Raw genomic sequence first — 16,285 nt, 5'->3', positions numbered from 1 at the left:
AACCGTAATAAAACATCATGCAAAATATTCGATCACCGTTGTAACTCCATTTTCCGCATACCCAAAACCAATACGATCGTGTGTTTTGATCTAAACGGAAAGCCTCAGGGTCAAGGTCACTACATCACCAAAAGTAGTAACTTAAAATCACGACGCCATATAAAAATTTAATTATAAATCTGTGATTTTTTTTTAAAATGAAAGCTGAAAGTTAGGTATAGAATATGTAACGATGGTAGCTGGTCTTGTATGAATTTCTGAGCTATAAAATGAGTTGTGGTCTATTTTTTACCGTAGCGTGTTATTTGTGTGCGGGGAAGGACACACGTTAACAGTTTGCATGTGTAGAATGGAATTTTCCACTCCAACAGTTAGAAGTTGATCGTGCTTCCATTCGTGGTCTTTCTGTTACGCGGGTGATCTGTTTGGACGTTATCACTGAAAAGGTGAGTTTTGACAGTTTTATTTTGTTTTAGTCTTGCAGTATAAGGCAATAGAATGTTTATTTTTCATCTTACTTTCATATTTCGTAGTGTTTGCGTATTTTTGGCCAATATTTTGCAACCATGGTCAATTTAGATCGAACTTTTGATAGAATCTACGGCCGGTCATTTTGCCACGATGATGGATTTGAACATTTGGTCATAATGGGCCACATTATCAGCTTAGTTCTAGGCATTTCATATTGAATAACTTTATTTGACATTAATATTTGATGACCATCGGGCCTAGCTGTGAAGAATTTATATTATTTATGAGGAATTAGAGACTTTAAAAATTTTCACACTTTCGTAATACGGAAACGGCCACATGTAATCGTTTATTACGATAGTGAGCTTTTAAACCATAAAATGGGAACAAGAATTATTTTATTACAATAAGGTGGCCGACCGTCTCATTTCCTTTCAGAAGCAATAATAATAACGGACGGAGCTGAGAAAAGTTGATGTGATTTGTGAGAAATGACGGAATTAATGATTTTATCTCACATTCGTAACGAAGTGGTCAGCTGTCTGAGATCGTGCTTCCTTATTACGAGTCAAGTCAAGTTTATTTGTATAGCGCTTTTAACAATAAACATTATTTTATCCCTAATCTACAAGAGTGAACTTGTAACCATAAAGAGTGAATGAGAATAATTTTTTTTAAATACGTCGCTAACTGTTTCAGTTCCTCACAGAAATGATAATAATCACACAGCTGAGAAGAATTGATCTTAATTGTGAGCAGCTGTGGAATTAACTATTTTATCTTACGTTTGTGCGGGCGGCACAGTGGTGTAGTGGTTAGTGCTGTTGCCTCACAGTAAGACGGTCCGCGTTCGAGCCCCGTGGCCGGTGAGGGCCTTTCTGTGCAGAGTTTGCATGTTCTCTGGGTGCTGTTTTGCAAACAGTCCTATTTCGCCATATCAAATACCCAAAACGTATCATATTATTCATATTTAAGTGAATAATCAATTGTCATCATAACTTGGCATTTTTAACCCAAGCAATCAAAAAGAGGAAAGTTATTCAATATTTTCACTCATCTGGGAAGGTGGGGCTTTAATTCTTCATGATGTAGTTATTTTATATGGAAATCAATTTTACAAAAACATTTGAATTGTAATAAAAATATAATTTAACTTTAAGTTGTGAGAATGATTACATTTTAATGCAGTGTGTAAATCTGCAATTTGTTAAGATGGGATATAAGTAATGAGATCTTGACTGTAAAAAGAAACTAGTAAAGAAAAAAATTTGTTTCCATGTTACGTTAGTGATGAAAAAAGCAAATAATTGAATAAATCAATGGGATATTGTGTGACAGTTTCAAACTTTTGTCTGTTTATAACTATTATGCTAATTGATAATTTAGTACAAAATAAGGGGTGTATCTACATGACATCCTGCAGGCACAGCAAAGTAAAGTTTAATGAAATGTATGATAACTGATGAACATTCGAAACTAAGGAGTAAAATTTAAAAATAATGATAACAAATATGTTTTTGTTTTTCTGTCCAATAATTGCATTTAAAGAAACAAATATATGTACAGAAAAAGATATTCCTTGGTTATTAAAGAGGGTTTTTAAATGCATACATGTTTCCATGTTACGCAAGTGAACTTCAGAACATAGTTAAAATTTTCCACAGTGGAGGCCAGATAAAGCAAGATACTATCTTTATTCTTATTAAACATGACAAAAAAAAAACCATTGAGTGTTAAGTAAATGCAAAAAAAAAAAAGTAAAATTAGAAAATTTCTTTTTTGACCATAATGTCCCAAATTAGAGACCAGTTTCTGAGACGGACCCATATATTTCAATAGCACACACACACTTATAGATATATTTCAGTAGCATGTATCCTCATTTAAATATCCTCATTAAAAACCTCATTTAAATTTTTCATTAGCCATCTAACAGATGAAATCTATCAAAACACACCTTTCCAAAACCTTTGAGCGACATTACCCTGGTTCTTTCATAGCAGAAAAATTGTGTGAATAAATAATAAATTTGTCATTATTTTGTCTTCAGGTTGTTATTATTTTTAACCTGCGTACAAAATATAACAAATAAACAACATGGCTCGTGTTATAAAAGTTATAGCATTCCAGAATGCTAATATATACTCAGTCTCTGACAGTATAATGTTACGAATTAATTTGTATTAATTAGTAAATATCTTTTTAAAGGAATGGACATCCTTAGTATTTACTAATTGTTTATATTCAGGGATGGGAATTTTCCGCGGATCTGCGGAATTCTGCGGATTTTATCAACCCAGGGGTCATTTTTGTGAATCGTCTAAATCCGAGGAGAAAATATTTAGGGGGGGTTAGGTATGTGTTGACCCGGTCAACCATCGGGAACAAGGCTCTGTTTACATCGGCAGTTCAGAACGTACACTGTATTTGATTGGCCGTTGAGAGAGAAATATCGCGATTTGACCAATGGTAAACGAGCATAGATAGGAAAGGCCAAAATGTCACATGTAAGCTTCGTTCTGATTGGTTCTTCGCATTTCGCTTTCTTACTCATTCAACATGGCGCTCCACAAGGCCGGAGATTGAGGATGTAACAGCGAATAAGAGCTTCAAAATGGTGAAAATTATCACAAAAGAAAACGAATCGCTTATTCAGATTAGCTGCTAAAAGGAAAAAAACATCTCTGCAATGAAGCATTCCTAGAAAAAGAACAAATACTTTGTAAATATGTTGAAAACTTAGAGTAGTGTTGCTAGTTATATGTGATTGTGACTTTGGGAGCTGAGAGAACTGTTCAACAGGGAAATTGTGTTTCTGTTGAGACAAGTTCACTGCAAAAGGGGTAACTGCATTCTTTAATAAAGTAACTGAAACATTTACAGGATTATGTCAAATATTCTGTCTTTATGTGTTTAATTTATATTCATCATTCCTTTCATTCTAGCATGAAGTTAAAAATTCTTTTTAGCTGAGCATTATTGAGACTATTTTTGTTTATTAGTGTCCAAAACTCAAGCTTCTTTGGACTGAAAATATTATTCAACTGAGCAATCTGAGACCATTTCTAGTGGTCTAAAATGTATAAAACTCATTAGCTTCCGGGGGCCTTTGGCCCCCTGGACCCCCGACCAGGCTCCGCCCTGGACCTGGCTGGGGGCCAATGGCCCCCAGACCCCCGATTAAATTTTCAGCTGAAAATACAATTTCTCATTCTCATCCCTGTATATTAATGGAAATGGTCCGCTCTAGAATTATTGGCACCTTTGGTTTAAAAAAAAAGGGTAAAAAAGAAAAGTTATGAATTATCACAAAGACAGTATCCAAATCCACCCAAAAACACCATTTCTGTCCCCTGAGCGGAGAGAGTACCAAGTACTCAGAAGGATCTGGAGATATTGTGCATTGAGGAGTGGTTTAGATGTATTCTCCGAACTTCTCTAAAGCGTTACAGAAGAAGAATCAGTGCTGTTAAGTTCCCAAACAGAAGAGTATAAAATACTGAACCCGGGGTGCCAATAATTCTGACATAATTGTGAAAAATGTTTTTTGATACTTTTTTTTTTTTTACTTCAGTTAAAAGTATTTTGTCTTGTATTTTCAGTGTGAGGTTAACCCAGATAAACCACAGACGTTTTCCATAATCTTTCTGACACGTCTTTACCAGGGGTGCCAATAATTCTGGTGCCGACTCTTTGTGAACAAAAAAAAGAGTTGTGTATTATGATAAAAGGACACTCATATAGCAAATAAACATTTTTCAAGAAGTAGAATAACTAAATACCACAGACTGAAACCCGCAGATCTTCACTCAGAAATATTCTGTACATTTCTTCACATCAAGATTGCTGTTATTTTATTGAAGTGAACATAAAATCAGAAATAAATGACGTCTCATAAACGCGACTGAGAGTACCGCAAATCACATTTAGGAACTATGACTTGCAACTCAATAATGGTAAGCATGTTTATTGTCCATTTACGGACCCTGCTGTTTTATAGGCTGTTTTCCATGCATCTGTTTAATTCACATATTTATTCATTGATTAAAACCATTATTAACGTGACAGAACCCTGCTGATTTGTATGAGCATCCCTGTCTGTTTAGAACCCTCGGTCCAGGTTGAATAAACGCATAAAAATTTAGTATTGCATTAAAAATTTTCCGGGTGATTAATTTCATCGCAGGTCCTTAAACGAGAACATGAAATGGTCCGAGAGAGGAGTAAAGAAAAAGAGGACAGACTTGTGCACTTGATCGATGACTACAAACATTCCAAAATCACTTTGGAAAAAGAGGTTAGTTCTGTAAAATGCTTTATTGTTCGACCAAAAAGATGATCAGATCTCATGAAGATAAAGTAAAAAAAAGAGGCATGAGTACTTACAGCTGGATGAGTATGTGTATGACCTGAAAAGGATGGATTCTGAATCAAATATGATTGATTGTTTAAAAAGAAGGATCATTTTTGCATAATAAATACCACAGGAAATGTAGGTTCTGTGTTTGTGGTGTTGTCATAGATACAGAGTCTGTATGCAAAGATGCAGGCAGATCAAGAAGAGCTGAAAGCTGTTAAAAAGGCATACAGTCATCTCCATGAGAAACACCAACAGCTGTCTTCTTGTATGACGCAGCAAGCAAGACGTATTCATAGCTTAAAGGTAGGAATGTTATTTATCTAACACATTGCTGGTCTTTTGGGAATTTATGAAGCCTCAAGTGCTAGGCATGTAATGATTCACGATTTGATTCGATTCACGATATTGTGGTCACGATTCCCATGATATTTAAATACATAAATAAATAAATGGAGAAAATTTTGTTACCTAAAAATGAAACATTTATTTTCCTATTCTTTATCAATTTAAATATTCCTTTTGTAAACTAAATAATAAAAGAACAAAAAAAAGTCATTTCATTTTTTAAATAACCAACAATAATTATTTACCCACATTTTGTAAAGGCTGGAGTAAAATATAATAGCCTATAAACTAAAGTCTTGCTTTAATTAAAAGTGATAGAAGCTAACGCAAAATATTATCATATGACCTGTACAGACCCCCGTGCGCGGTCTTAAAGCTAGATGGCCTTTCGATATCATAAAATCGGTGAAATTTGGTTCCCTCTGAAATGTGGTCATTGTGATATATGTTTATTTCTGTAATATCTCACAAAATATCAGGCCGTTCTGTTCTGTGGCTGGGAAGTTGTTTAATTTGAGGGGATTAAAGCAAATAATGTGCATGAAATTGCTCACTTCGCGCAGTCAAGCAGACAGGAAGTCTGTGTGTGTGCGCATGCGCAGGTTTACCTTTGAGCATGCACTGACAGTTCCATCATTCTGTCGCTAAACGAACAGCTGATCACACCGAGGTGCTCGCTGAGCGCCGATATTTATTAGTTTGGTCCTGCGTTTCCTTTCCTTCGTATAGAACATAACGTCTTTTCTTCTCGCTTTCTTTCCGTTACTGTAGTCAGTCTTTCACGTTTCATTCGCACACTCACATCCTCCATTTTTCTCTCTTGTTTCAAATTTGTATCCCACAATGCCTTGCGCGAACGGGAAAAGCCCACCACGTCATGCATGATGCAGTATCTTGAATTGGGTCATGGAAAAATAATGGAGAATTTAGGGCCACATGGCCTGAATTCATTAATTGTTCTATTTAAAGACCTAATAAAATTGGAAGTCTGCGATTCGAATTCAGTAGATTTTGGTCCACTAAACAAAAATAATTGGGTGTCGGGGAAAATTATTTTTATGACCTACACTTGAAAAATCTGAAAGGCAGTCTAGCTTTAATAAAACCATTTGGAAAGTCACATGACTGGGCAGATCTGGATTTTTGATTCCGGTCCAGAAAAATCCCTGTGCAGCCCCGGATCTGTTTCCCTCGCTTCCACCATTTTCATTTTGCTCTGAATTGTTACTTTGAAAAATGAGCGAAACAAATGAGCACAGCAAAAGCGAATTTTATTATCCAGATGATTTATCAGACACAGACCTAATTGAACAAGCTGAAATTGTCGAAGAAAATGAAAAGAAATGTACTTTTGAGTGAAGAAATTCACTTGCTCAAACAAGGACACATCCATTATTCTGGAAAAAAAAAAACCCTGAGATTTTGTTATGGTGGTGTAGTGGTTAGCGCTGTCGCCTCACAGCAAGAAGGTCCGGGTTCAAGCCCCGTGGCCGGCGAGGGCCTTTCTGTGCGGAGTTTGCATGTTCTCCCCGTGTCCGCGTGGGTTTCCTCCGGGTGCTCCGGTTTCCCCCACAGTCCAAAGACATGCAGGTTAGGTTAACTGGTGACTCTAAATTGACCGTAAGTGTGAGTGTGAATGGTTGTCTGTGTCTATGTGTCAGCCCTGTGATGACCTGGCGACTTGTCCAGGGTGTACCCCACCTTTCGCCCGTAGTCAGCTGGGATAGGCTCCAGCTTGCCTGCGACCCTGTAGAACAGGATAAAGCGGCTAGAGATAATGAGATGAGATGAGATTTTATCACGTCATCCTTAGATGAAGAAGATTGAGCTGACTCGACTCTATTTTGTTTTCAAATCAAAGTTCTTTTGTGTAAACTTAATAGGCTTGTATTGATGTCGTCTCCATGAGCTTACCTGAGTTTAAACTGACTTTTACTAATGATGTTATCTTAAAATCATTTTCATTTCGAGAGAACAGTAAAGTCAGTTGTATTTTATAGAATTCAAACTTGTGCAAAGGTGATTCAGCATATAAATGGTTTGCTGCCAATCAAATAAAAATGTATTGGTTCGTTTTTCGCACACTGTTGTTCATTGTTTTCCAGTGCGCATGTTAGTTAAAAAAGGTTATTTGATAAAATGCTTATTGACTGAGTTAGATCGGGCCGGACGTTAAAATATCTGGCTCAAGCCGAACATTTTCCTGTTCGGCCCTCTCACTCATTCAAATAAGTACATATTATTTTTTTCGCAGTCCGGTTTCCATCAAATCGTGCGCTCTGATTGGCTCACAAGCAGTCCGGAATCCTACGATACGGACCCCGGTTACAGACCTTTGGCGACTCGCTCGTTCACAACAACAAACATAGTAGCAATTTTTTGTCAACATTTATTTTCGCATTTCTCAGTATAATAGCATTAATTTTACAGCATGGATAGCGATAACGACAGTGCTCACAGCGAAAGCGAGTTTTACTACCCTGATGAAGACGAAATAAAAGAAAACATTTCAGGAGAAAGCTAAAAACCTGTAACTGTTGCTAACACCAAGCAAAAACATGGCTGAATCCTGAATGACTCAATTTTGTATAAATAGGGGACTACATAGGCAGCAAAATGTAGTTTATTATTTCTTTTCCTGCCATGGAAGTGCACTTGTATACCGAGGAGGAAGCCATTTGCATTACAGCCATGAATGAGGATTCAAAATGGCGGATCGCCTCGGCTCGGTTTTCCCTTTCGGGCGCTCTTGTTTTCTGTTCGAATTTGGTAAAGGGGAAAAAAAAAAAAAAATATATATATATATATATATATATATATATATATATATATATATATATATATATATATAGCCTGGCAATAAATGTGAAATAATAAATGTGAATATTTAGTCTGGCCTCGATCCGTAGACATTTCCGAAGTGGGTAGGAGGAACAAACCGCTGTCTTTCAAACTGTCTCTGTGCGTATAGGCCAACGCTCTGACCAATCAGCGCAACAGTGACTGTGACGTAGTCAGAGCGACAGAAAGCAGTGGGGGAGACCTTGAAATAAATAAATTTTCAAAATGCGTATTAATTAATAAACAGGTTCTAGATATTAAGAAGTTTGGAGATAATGACCACAAGTTTGGAGTCTGTACCACATACACTCATTTTTTTTTTCCAAGTGTTTTTCAAGGGTTTGCTTAAACTGTTTTTGAGAGTTTTTATTTAGTGCATTGATACGGAGCTCAGATATCAATGCACTGCCGAAGCGCGCAGAAGGTGTTAGTACGCCTGTCATTATAGTGCGGACTTTCCATAGCATAGAAAATCGCTACGTTTCAATTTGTGTAACTGAACTTGTTTCATATCACTGCTCATATAAACCTATGTAAACAGGAAAAACGCGGAAGAGTTTGGTCGCATCTAAATACAGCCCCAAAAAATACCATTGGCCATACTGAGCCTAGCTACATTGCTAACAGGAGTGACAGCGCGTCTGACTGCGTCTGACTGACTGGGAGGTCGCGCAAAGCTCAGAGAGGTACGGAGCAGCTCGTCTCAATTCAGATAAGAGCATATTTCATTATGGAAGTACGGTGGACTGTTCCTTTAAGGTCAGTCCGTATCGTAAAATACCGTGACCGAGGTCTTGAAAATACTGACCGAGGCCTCTGGGCCAAGGTCAGTATGTAAGGCCGAGGTCACGGTATTTTACGATACGGACTGACCTTAAGCTGGTAAATAATACATATGTCCTTTCCTTAATAAACCTTTATGAACCTTTCTACTACCGTAATTTTTCTTCTCTTTTGTTTACCTTTCAGCAATCTGTAAAAAGAGAGCTCAGATTTCTTGTTAAACCATTTTGTACTGTGTTACTTCCAGCCTAAGGTGAAGTCATGAGCATTCTTTCTGTTTTCTGCTGTTCTGCCCTCTGCTGTCTGAGCAATGCAGTTACAGCTAGGAGAAACTAAGCAATTACACAGCCTGATAATCATCACGATTCCTTTAAATCGTCGTAAGTTAGTATCGTGATTTATCATCACACGATATATCGTTACATGCCTGTCAGGTGCTGATATTAAAACAGTGACTCACATTTATTTATGCTGAACACAAAAGCTGTTAGAATTAAAATAACTGTTGAGTATGTTGATTCGTCAGAAGGTGTTGATTCATGTTCGAAAACAGCAGCTCTGACAGTGGTGTAAGTCAAAATTACAGGTTTGTACTGTATTAGTGCCCTTGTTTCTATAGTAACATCTGATTCACAGGGACTTGTATGGCAGAAGCTTCTCGTTATCTAAGCCTAATAATAAACAGATTAAAAAAAAATTCTGGGCTGTTTAACAAAGAAAAAATGTGGAGTTGTTGATTCGGTGATGGTGTCTGTAAGAAGATGTTTATTTCACAAATCTCAGTAGTGCTTTGTAAGTTTTCCAGATAGGCCAGAGGTCTTCAGGACGCGTCTTGCTGTCCTGCTAACATGGCAATGTGGTGGGGTTTTTTTTTGGTGAGGGAATGACTTTTTATAGCTGCTATAACATAACAAGAACTAGCATGTCTCAAGTTCGACAACATTAAATGTTAAAAAATAAAAAATGTGTTGTGAACTGATAAATCGAAAATGGTAATCGTTGGCAAGTTGCTGTGGGGTAAGAGAAATAAAACACTTCAGAGGATGCTACTGGTTGAAATTAATTAACAGTGACTCTGCTTCCTGTTGTTGATTATTCCTTATGTAATTGGGGAGTACGGCTTTATTTTGTCTGCACCCGGTATCATATGGACTGGCAATTTTATTTCAGAATGGCTTAAAGGATGGCTTTGACATCCAAACAACTTCTCCTACCAGCCTAAACCGTGATATGGATCTGGAAAAGGATATATCTTTAGCGAGAGAAGGCTGTCAAGCCAGTCCTCAAAATAACCGTGAGCAAATGAGACATTGCAAAGAAGATGAAGACATTCCAGGTGAGAGGAATGCAGGCTTCTGTTCTCCAGCCAAGCCGGGCGCCGTTAAAACTAATATTTTTGCACAGAATGATGTGATGTAGGGGGAGTTGGGTTCCTGGGTTGACAGAATATCTTTATCAAGAAAGCTTACCTGTACTTCTTATTTTTCAATCCGTAATGATGCATGAATTTAATTTCCTCATGTAGATGAAAGGACTGCTGAGTGTCAAGAAGCGGCAATAGGCGGAGAAAACGATGAGGTTAATGTTCGTTCGCAGATGGATCGAACAGCTCTGGCGCTTCTACCTTCAGAAGGCCTTGATGTTTTGGCTCCAGATCAGTCAGAGACAAGTGAGAGAGTCAGTGGAACTGATGTGACAAATTTGCAGATAGATCCAGCTGTCAAACAAGAAGCTAGTGTCGGTGAAAGCGCACCAGTGCTCGACATGCTTGATAATGGTCACCCTTCAAACGCAGTGCAAAGTTATACAGAAAGCTGTCTTGCTGAGCTATCAGAACCCCAAACCAGGTCTGTTTATGGTGTGGCCAGTGACCTGGTGATGTCTGAACCCAGGGTTACACCAGCAGAGAAGAGTCTGTGTGTCTATGAAACACGAGAGAGCCAGACACCAGATAAACACACATCCGAGACATCTCAGGACACCGACTTGAAAGGAGTCGAGCGTCAAACTGCAGCACCTGAGATAAATAAGGCTCCGAGTGCCTCACCAAACAGTGATAGTCAACCTTCTGGAGAGGAACCAGTCACTTTTGTGGAAGAAGATACAGAAGCAACACATGCACATTACAAGAGTCCGACAAAACACACACAATTAAGCGTAGCCCGTTCAAGTCCACAGCAACTAATCATTCCTCAGGAGTCAGACTCTTGTGCTGCATCAATTTCTGACACACACTTCAGTGAAATACAAGGAAGTCCCGATGGACGGGACACCATGGACGATATAAAGAAGCACATCGAGGACACTAAGGCAAAATGCATCCCAGAAACAGAGTTGAATGCCATTTCCCATCCTGCTGACTCATCCTCTCAAAGCACTGTGTTTATCACAGCTAATTCAGCAGAAGCTCAAGATGGAAATAAACCAGACGATATCTGTACTTCTGCTTTATCTGCACAGAGCAATGAGCAAAATGCGGAAGCATCTCCAGATCCCCAGATCTCAAACCCCCAGGAAGATTCTGCGTTTACTAATGCAAAACTAAGCGACCATCCAAATAATACAGAAACGCAAATTACCCGCATAGAAAAAGGTGGCAATGATGAAAGCAAAAGTTATGGATCATCTCTTGAGTTGGACGTGCCTTTGAAAAAAACATCGGATGGCTCACAAACTGCAGCAATGCCCCAAAACCAAAAACCCTCAAGAGTGTTCATTTCTGAGCAGAAATCTGTGCTACCCTCTGGCTTCCAGGACCTTCTCAGATCATTGGGTACCCCTGTTTTTCCAAAGTCCGCACTAAGAAACCGAGGTAGGTTGTTGTTGTTTCATTAAAAATAGAGTCAGTCGAACAGCATTAATCTGAGGATGTGCGAATAGTAATGTACTTCTCGTCACTCAGGTGGACCTCTTGACAAGGCGAATGTTTCAGCTATCCATCCCAACCGACAAACCAATCTCTATGGTGAATGGAACGCGATAAAAGAGACATTTTCTGAAATATCTACTGAAAAGGTAAATTTCTCAAACATTCAGAGAAGAGAAGGACATTGTGACGTTCATGGCACACAAGGAGTATTTGAAGGTTCTGACTGTAAAGTTGAATTCTGGGCAAAAATTCTGTGACTATTTCTGTAGGAGTTTTGAGACGTTTCGCTGCCACACACACCGTGTATCGTATGTAGTAATAATAATAATAATAATAAGTTAGATTTATATAGCGCCTTTCAAAAAACCCAAGGACGCTTTACAATTATAGACAAGGAAAAAAGAAAATAAAAATAATAATTAAATAAAATAAAAAGTCCACCAAGTAGGGGTCAAGATGTAATTCCCGTGGTGTAGCAGCCACAGTTCCACCAAAAGGCGCATGAAAACAAGTCCCACATCTCCAGCACCGCCGCCGTGACGCCGTCAGCCACATCGCTCGAACACCACGCCATGGATCCACAAAGCGAGCTGAGAAGCTCCGCTACGCAGAGCGCTGGTGTGTCCCAAACCGCCTGCACAGCCGCCGCGACACCACCGAGCAACATCGCTCGGAGCATCACGCCAAGCGTTAAAGCGTAGAGCGCTGGACAACCACGATGTTAAATGAGCAACGAGCTCACTGCAGTCCACAGCTGGGAGCGCAGGCATCACCCACAGCGAACCAAGGCCTGGAAGGAACCGACGCCCAAAACTGGGTCCGGAGCTACACCACAACCGGCGGACAAAGCACTCAAACAAACATCAAACTACACAAACACACACAAAAATAAATAAATAAATAAATAAATAAATAAAATGAAAATAGAAAAAGAAATAAAATAAAATAAAAAAGCTCTGGGTGAATGTTTTGCCGAGATAAAACGCGTTCTGTAGATTTTACGACTCCGGAGATTGCGGAAATAAGTGAGCAACAATATCAATAACACGTGACCACCTTGGGGCACGTTTGACCTATTTTTAACCAAAACAAGTCAAACATGGCGGACTCCGCGCGCCCGCCAGCGGAAAAGAAAAGGAAAGCCTGCCTAGTGAGTGCAGCTGCAAGATAGAGCAAAGGTAGATGAAGTGCCATTTTTCTGGATATATAATTAAATCATTCTAGCTAGCGCTTAGCTATCTTAGCCTTAGAACGCATGGGCTTGGCTAAATGGTAGCGAGTATGGAGTTACACACCTAATGTTTTAATCTTACAGAAAAAGAAACGATAACACAAAAGCAGTAACAGAGAAAAGATATATTGGTTTTTTGTTTCCGCGAACGTCAACTACAAGTTACTTCCCTGCGACTCAAAACTCTCCGAGGTCGATGCAGAGTCACAATGTTTTCCGCGCGTCGCCATCTCGGTGTGACGCAGTTCCACAGTTATGCTAATTAGCTCAAGCTCCTCGCATTCGGCTGTTTCCATAGGGCCACACTCATACTGTTTGGCTCCAAGAGGTAGGATATTTGGTCCCAAAACGGAGGAAAGAGACCCTCAGGACATCAAAATGATCACATCTCGTCCGCATGATAACGTCCTTGCGGGACATAGGGAAATCTCATCTCATCTCATTATCTCTAGCCGCTTTATCCTGTTCTACAGGGTCGCGGGCAAGCTGGAGCCTAACCCAGCTGACTACGGGCGAAAGGCGGGGTACACCCTGGACAAGTCGCCAGGTCATCACAGGGCTGACACACAGACACAGACAACCATTCACACTCACCTTCACACCTACGGTCAATTTAGAGTCACCAGTTAACCTAACCTGCATGTCTTTGGACTGTGGGGGAAACCGGAGCACCCGGAGGAAACCCACGCGGACAACATGCAAACTCCACACAGAAAGGCCCTTGCCGGCCACGGGGCTCGAACCCGGACCTTCTTGCTGTGAGGCGACAGCGCTAACCACTACACCACCGTGCCGCCGCATAGGGAAATGTCATGCACAATAAAAAAAAAAAAAATTCAAATGACTTTGCAGTCAGTGCTTTTAAAATGACCCTCATTCCCTAAAAGTATTTAGTAAAATGGTTGCATTTTTTGCAATGAAAGGTTGATTGGAAACAATAAGAATAAAGTCACAGATTATAAATCAGTGGCGAGTCTGAAAGGAAGCTGAGCGGCTATGTGGAGCGAACCAGAGAGCTCAGGAAATCTAATCTGTCTGTAACTAACATTTTAGAAAATTCATCTGTATCTTGTTCTCTGAAGTTAAGACAGCTTCTTTTAGGATTGCGCCATGTACTTTTTTTTTTTTTTTTAGACCCAAGGTCTTGTATTTAAGAGAAAGGAAAAGAGCAGGAAAGATATTTGGATATACATGATTGAAATATATGACTTTCTTAAGCCGCTTTTTAAGTTTCGGACTTGGCCTGAACTTTTAGTGCAGGTTTTACAATCGTCTTACCTTAGAAGGTCATTCAAGCGTATATTATATTTGTGTTTGCACTATAAATTTGCTGCTGAATTACAAGCAGCCTGGCTACCTCTCACTACCTCAAGTACTTATTGTCTTATACTTTATTAGAGCCAGGTGCTATACTGTCTTGAGAGGGTGACATAAATGCTTTTTATTCGTGGTATTACGAAGGGTGCGCGTTCGCCAGGTTTATCAGCGATCGCTGATGTCAACAGTCATTTTGTGAGAGTAGGAAATTCTGTTTCGTCAGTATGGGCGATATCTCATATCTATGTGGATGTTTTTTTTAAATGATTATATAACTCTAAACAGATAAGAATAGAGAATGCGTAAAATACAGAATACAGAAGCATGTCGTATCTACGTTAATTCTCAGACGAGGCTTATACGAAGTCAGTGTATTACACTTTCATATCTGTTTTTGTTTGTGTATACAGGATAGCAGAATTCCCATCTCGTTTGGTTCAGCTCAGTCAGGCAGCCCAGCGGTGTGCTCTGTGGGTAATGGGCTGAGACAGAACTGCACTGTTACTCCCCCTCCCAGACGGCACTGCTTGGGAAAAGTGTCTCGGACCGTGTGTGAGGAAAGAACGCCCACGCCTTTTGAGAAAGAGGACCATCAGAAGTCTGACATCAAGGCCCAAATCGCCAAGATTGAACAGTTCCTCGCTTCTGAAGGTCTCAGACCGCAAAAAAGACGTAGGGTAGATGAGTTTGAGCTTCAGAACGATTAGATTAAATGCTTTATCTGTATTAAATTTCCACCCGAGTTGTTACGGAGCTTTAGTATAACAAGGCTGGGTTTTTTCCTTTGTGTCACATTTAACAGAAATGCATATTGCTCGATACTGTTTATCATAACTATGTCAACCTGTTTGTTTCATTTTTCCAATTCTGTTTCTTCTTTAAACATGAAACATGGGTCCAGAAAGACGTCTAACTCAAATGCATTTTAATTAATCCTTGCTCCACGCTTTACCCTACTGTTAAACAAGGTAAGGTAAGCCGCTTCACATAAAACATGTTAATTACAGTTTTAAAGCCAATTAACGCTAATTACTCCCTGGATGGCCTGTCTTTTCCTCCGAGGACATTTAATTAGCCAAACACAAACTTGCGTTAATTAAAACGTTCAAGTAACAGGAATCAATTAATGCACATTAACCCAAATTAGCAAACGCAAACGTTTCTCTCATTAAGTTTATGTTCTCAATAAGGAGGTTGTTTAGAACATACGGACACATGTTAGGGCGATACAGATGATAAAATGTGTTGCTGGTCAAGTCGAGAGTTTATGTTGTAGAACAATCAGCAGATGTTAATGAGCTTTTCGGTCCACCTGAAAATGTGCAAAAGTAAACTCTAGCGTCATTGTAATATATGTTTATATATTTTTGCATTCGATTTTGTTTGGGTTTAATTTGGAATGTAGTGCATGTGCGTTGTTTTTCCTGTATATTCTCCAGAAGTGAATCTGATGCATGCATTTCATACTGTTTTATTGTGAGATAAATCACAGTTCATTTTTAAAATTAAAGCAGTTTAAAGGGCTAAACAAAAATCATTCTCCTTAGAAGAAATAAAACCACACTGCAGAAAGAAAATGTGCACCTCCTGAGGATGGCACAAGGTCCCTCTCATGTCTGGCTTAATACACTTACTCATTATTAATATGTCAAAATGTTAATGCCCTCATAAAGAAATCTGATGTGTTTTGAGGGTCTGTGCCAGCAGTGCTGACCCTTATCCTTAAAGGGAGTAGGCAATATGGAAAGCGTAATTTTAATACACAATCTGGAATATGAAGTGGCGGTCCTTTGAAACAGTCAATTACACTTGAGCGCGGGAGGGACCCCGGTGTTAATTACTAGTCGGTTTTATATAGAGTGTAAATAAAGAGCTTGCTGACATTCACATTCCATCACTATGTCCTGACTGCCACAGCAAATTAGCCTGGCCCCTATGGGCTCCACTGGACCCTGAGCGTTCATTTAACACTAGAATAACACTCACTGCGAACGAGAGAGAAGAGGGCCGTACAGGCCGGGTTCGCAGAGATGCTGATTAGATTCACATTGAGGTCTTTAAAGACACT

The 16,285-nt window shown here is 39.2% G+C and overlaps 1 protein-coding gene across 1 annotated transcript in view; it reads left to right on the top strand.

Moving 5' to 3' along the window:
* The window catches only part of LOC132890922 (coiled-coil domain-containing protein 73-like), a 56,305-nt gene extending 40,554 nt beyond the window's left edge, over nucleotides 1–15,751 (top strand). Inside the window, exons 13-18 of the mRNA XM_060928280.1 lie at nucleotides 4,658–4,768; nucleotides 4,994–5,134; nucleotides 9,971–10,136; nucleotides 10,326–11,612; nucleotides 11,703–11,815; nucleotides 14,628–15,751. Coding sequence (XP_060784263.1) covers nucleotides 4,658–4,768; nucleotides 4,994–5,134; nucleotides 9,971–10,136; nucleotides 10,326–11,612; nucleotides 11,703–11,815; nucleotides 14,628–14,924 — 2,115 coding nt within the window. The 3' untranslated portion in view covers nucleotides 14,925–15,751. The remainder of the gene's footprint in view (nucleotides 1–4,657; nucleotides 4,769–4,993; nucleotides 5,135–9,970; nucleotides 10,137–10,325; nucleotides 11,613–11,702; nucleotides 11,816–14,627) is intronic.
* The last annotated feature ends 534 nt before the right edge of the window (nucleotides 15,752–16,285 follow it).

This window comes from Neoarius graeffei, chromosome 8 (genome assembly GCF_027579695.1).
Source record: "Neoarius graeffei isolate fNeoGra1 chromosome 8, fNeoGra1.pri, whole genome shotgun sequence".
Classification (NCBI taxonomy): domain Eukaryota; kingdom Metazoa; phylum Chordata; class Actinopteri; order Siluriformes; family Ariidae; genus Neoarius; species Neoarius graeffei.
The sequence above is the reverse complement of the archived record's forward strand: the minus strand, read 5'-3'. Positions and strand labels throughout refer to the sequence as shown.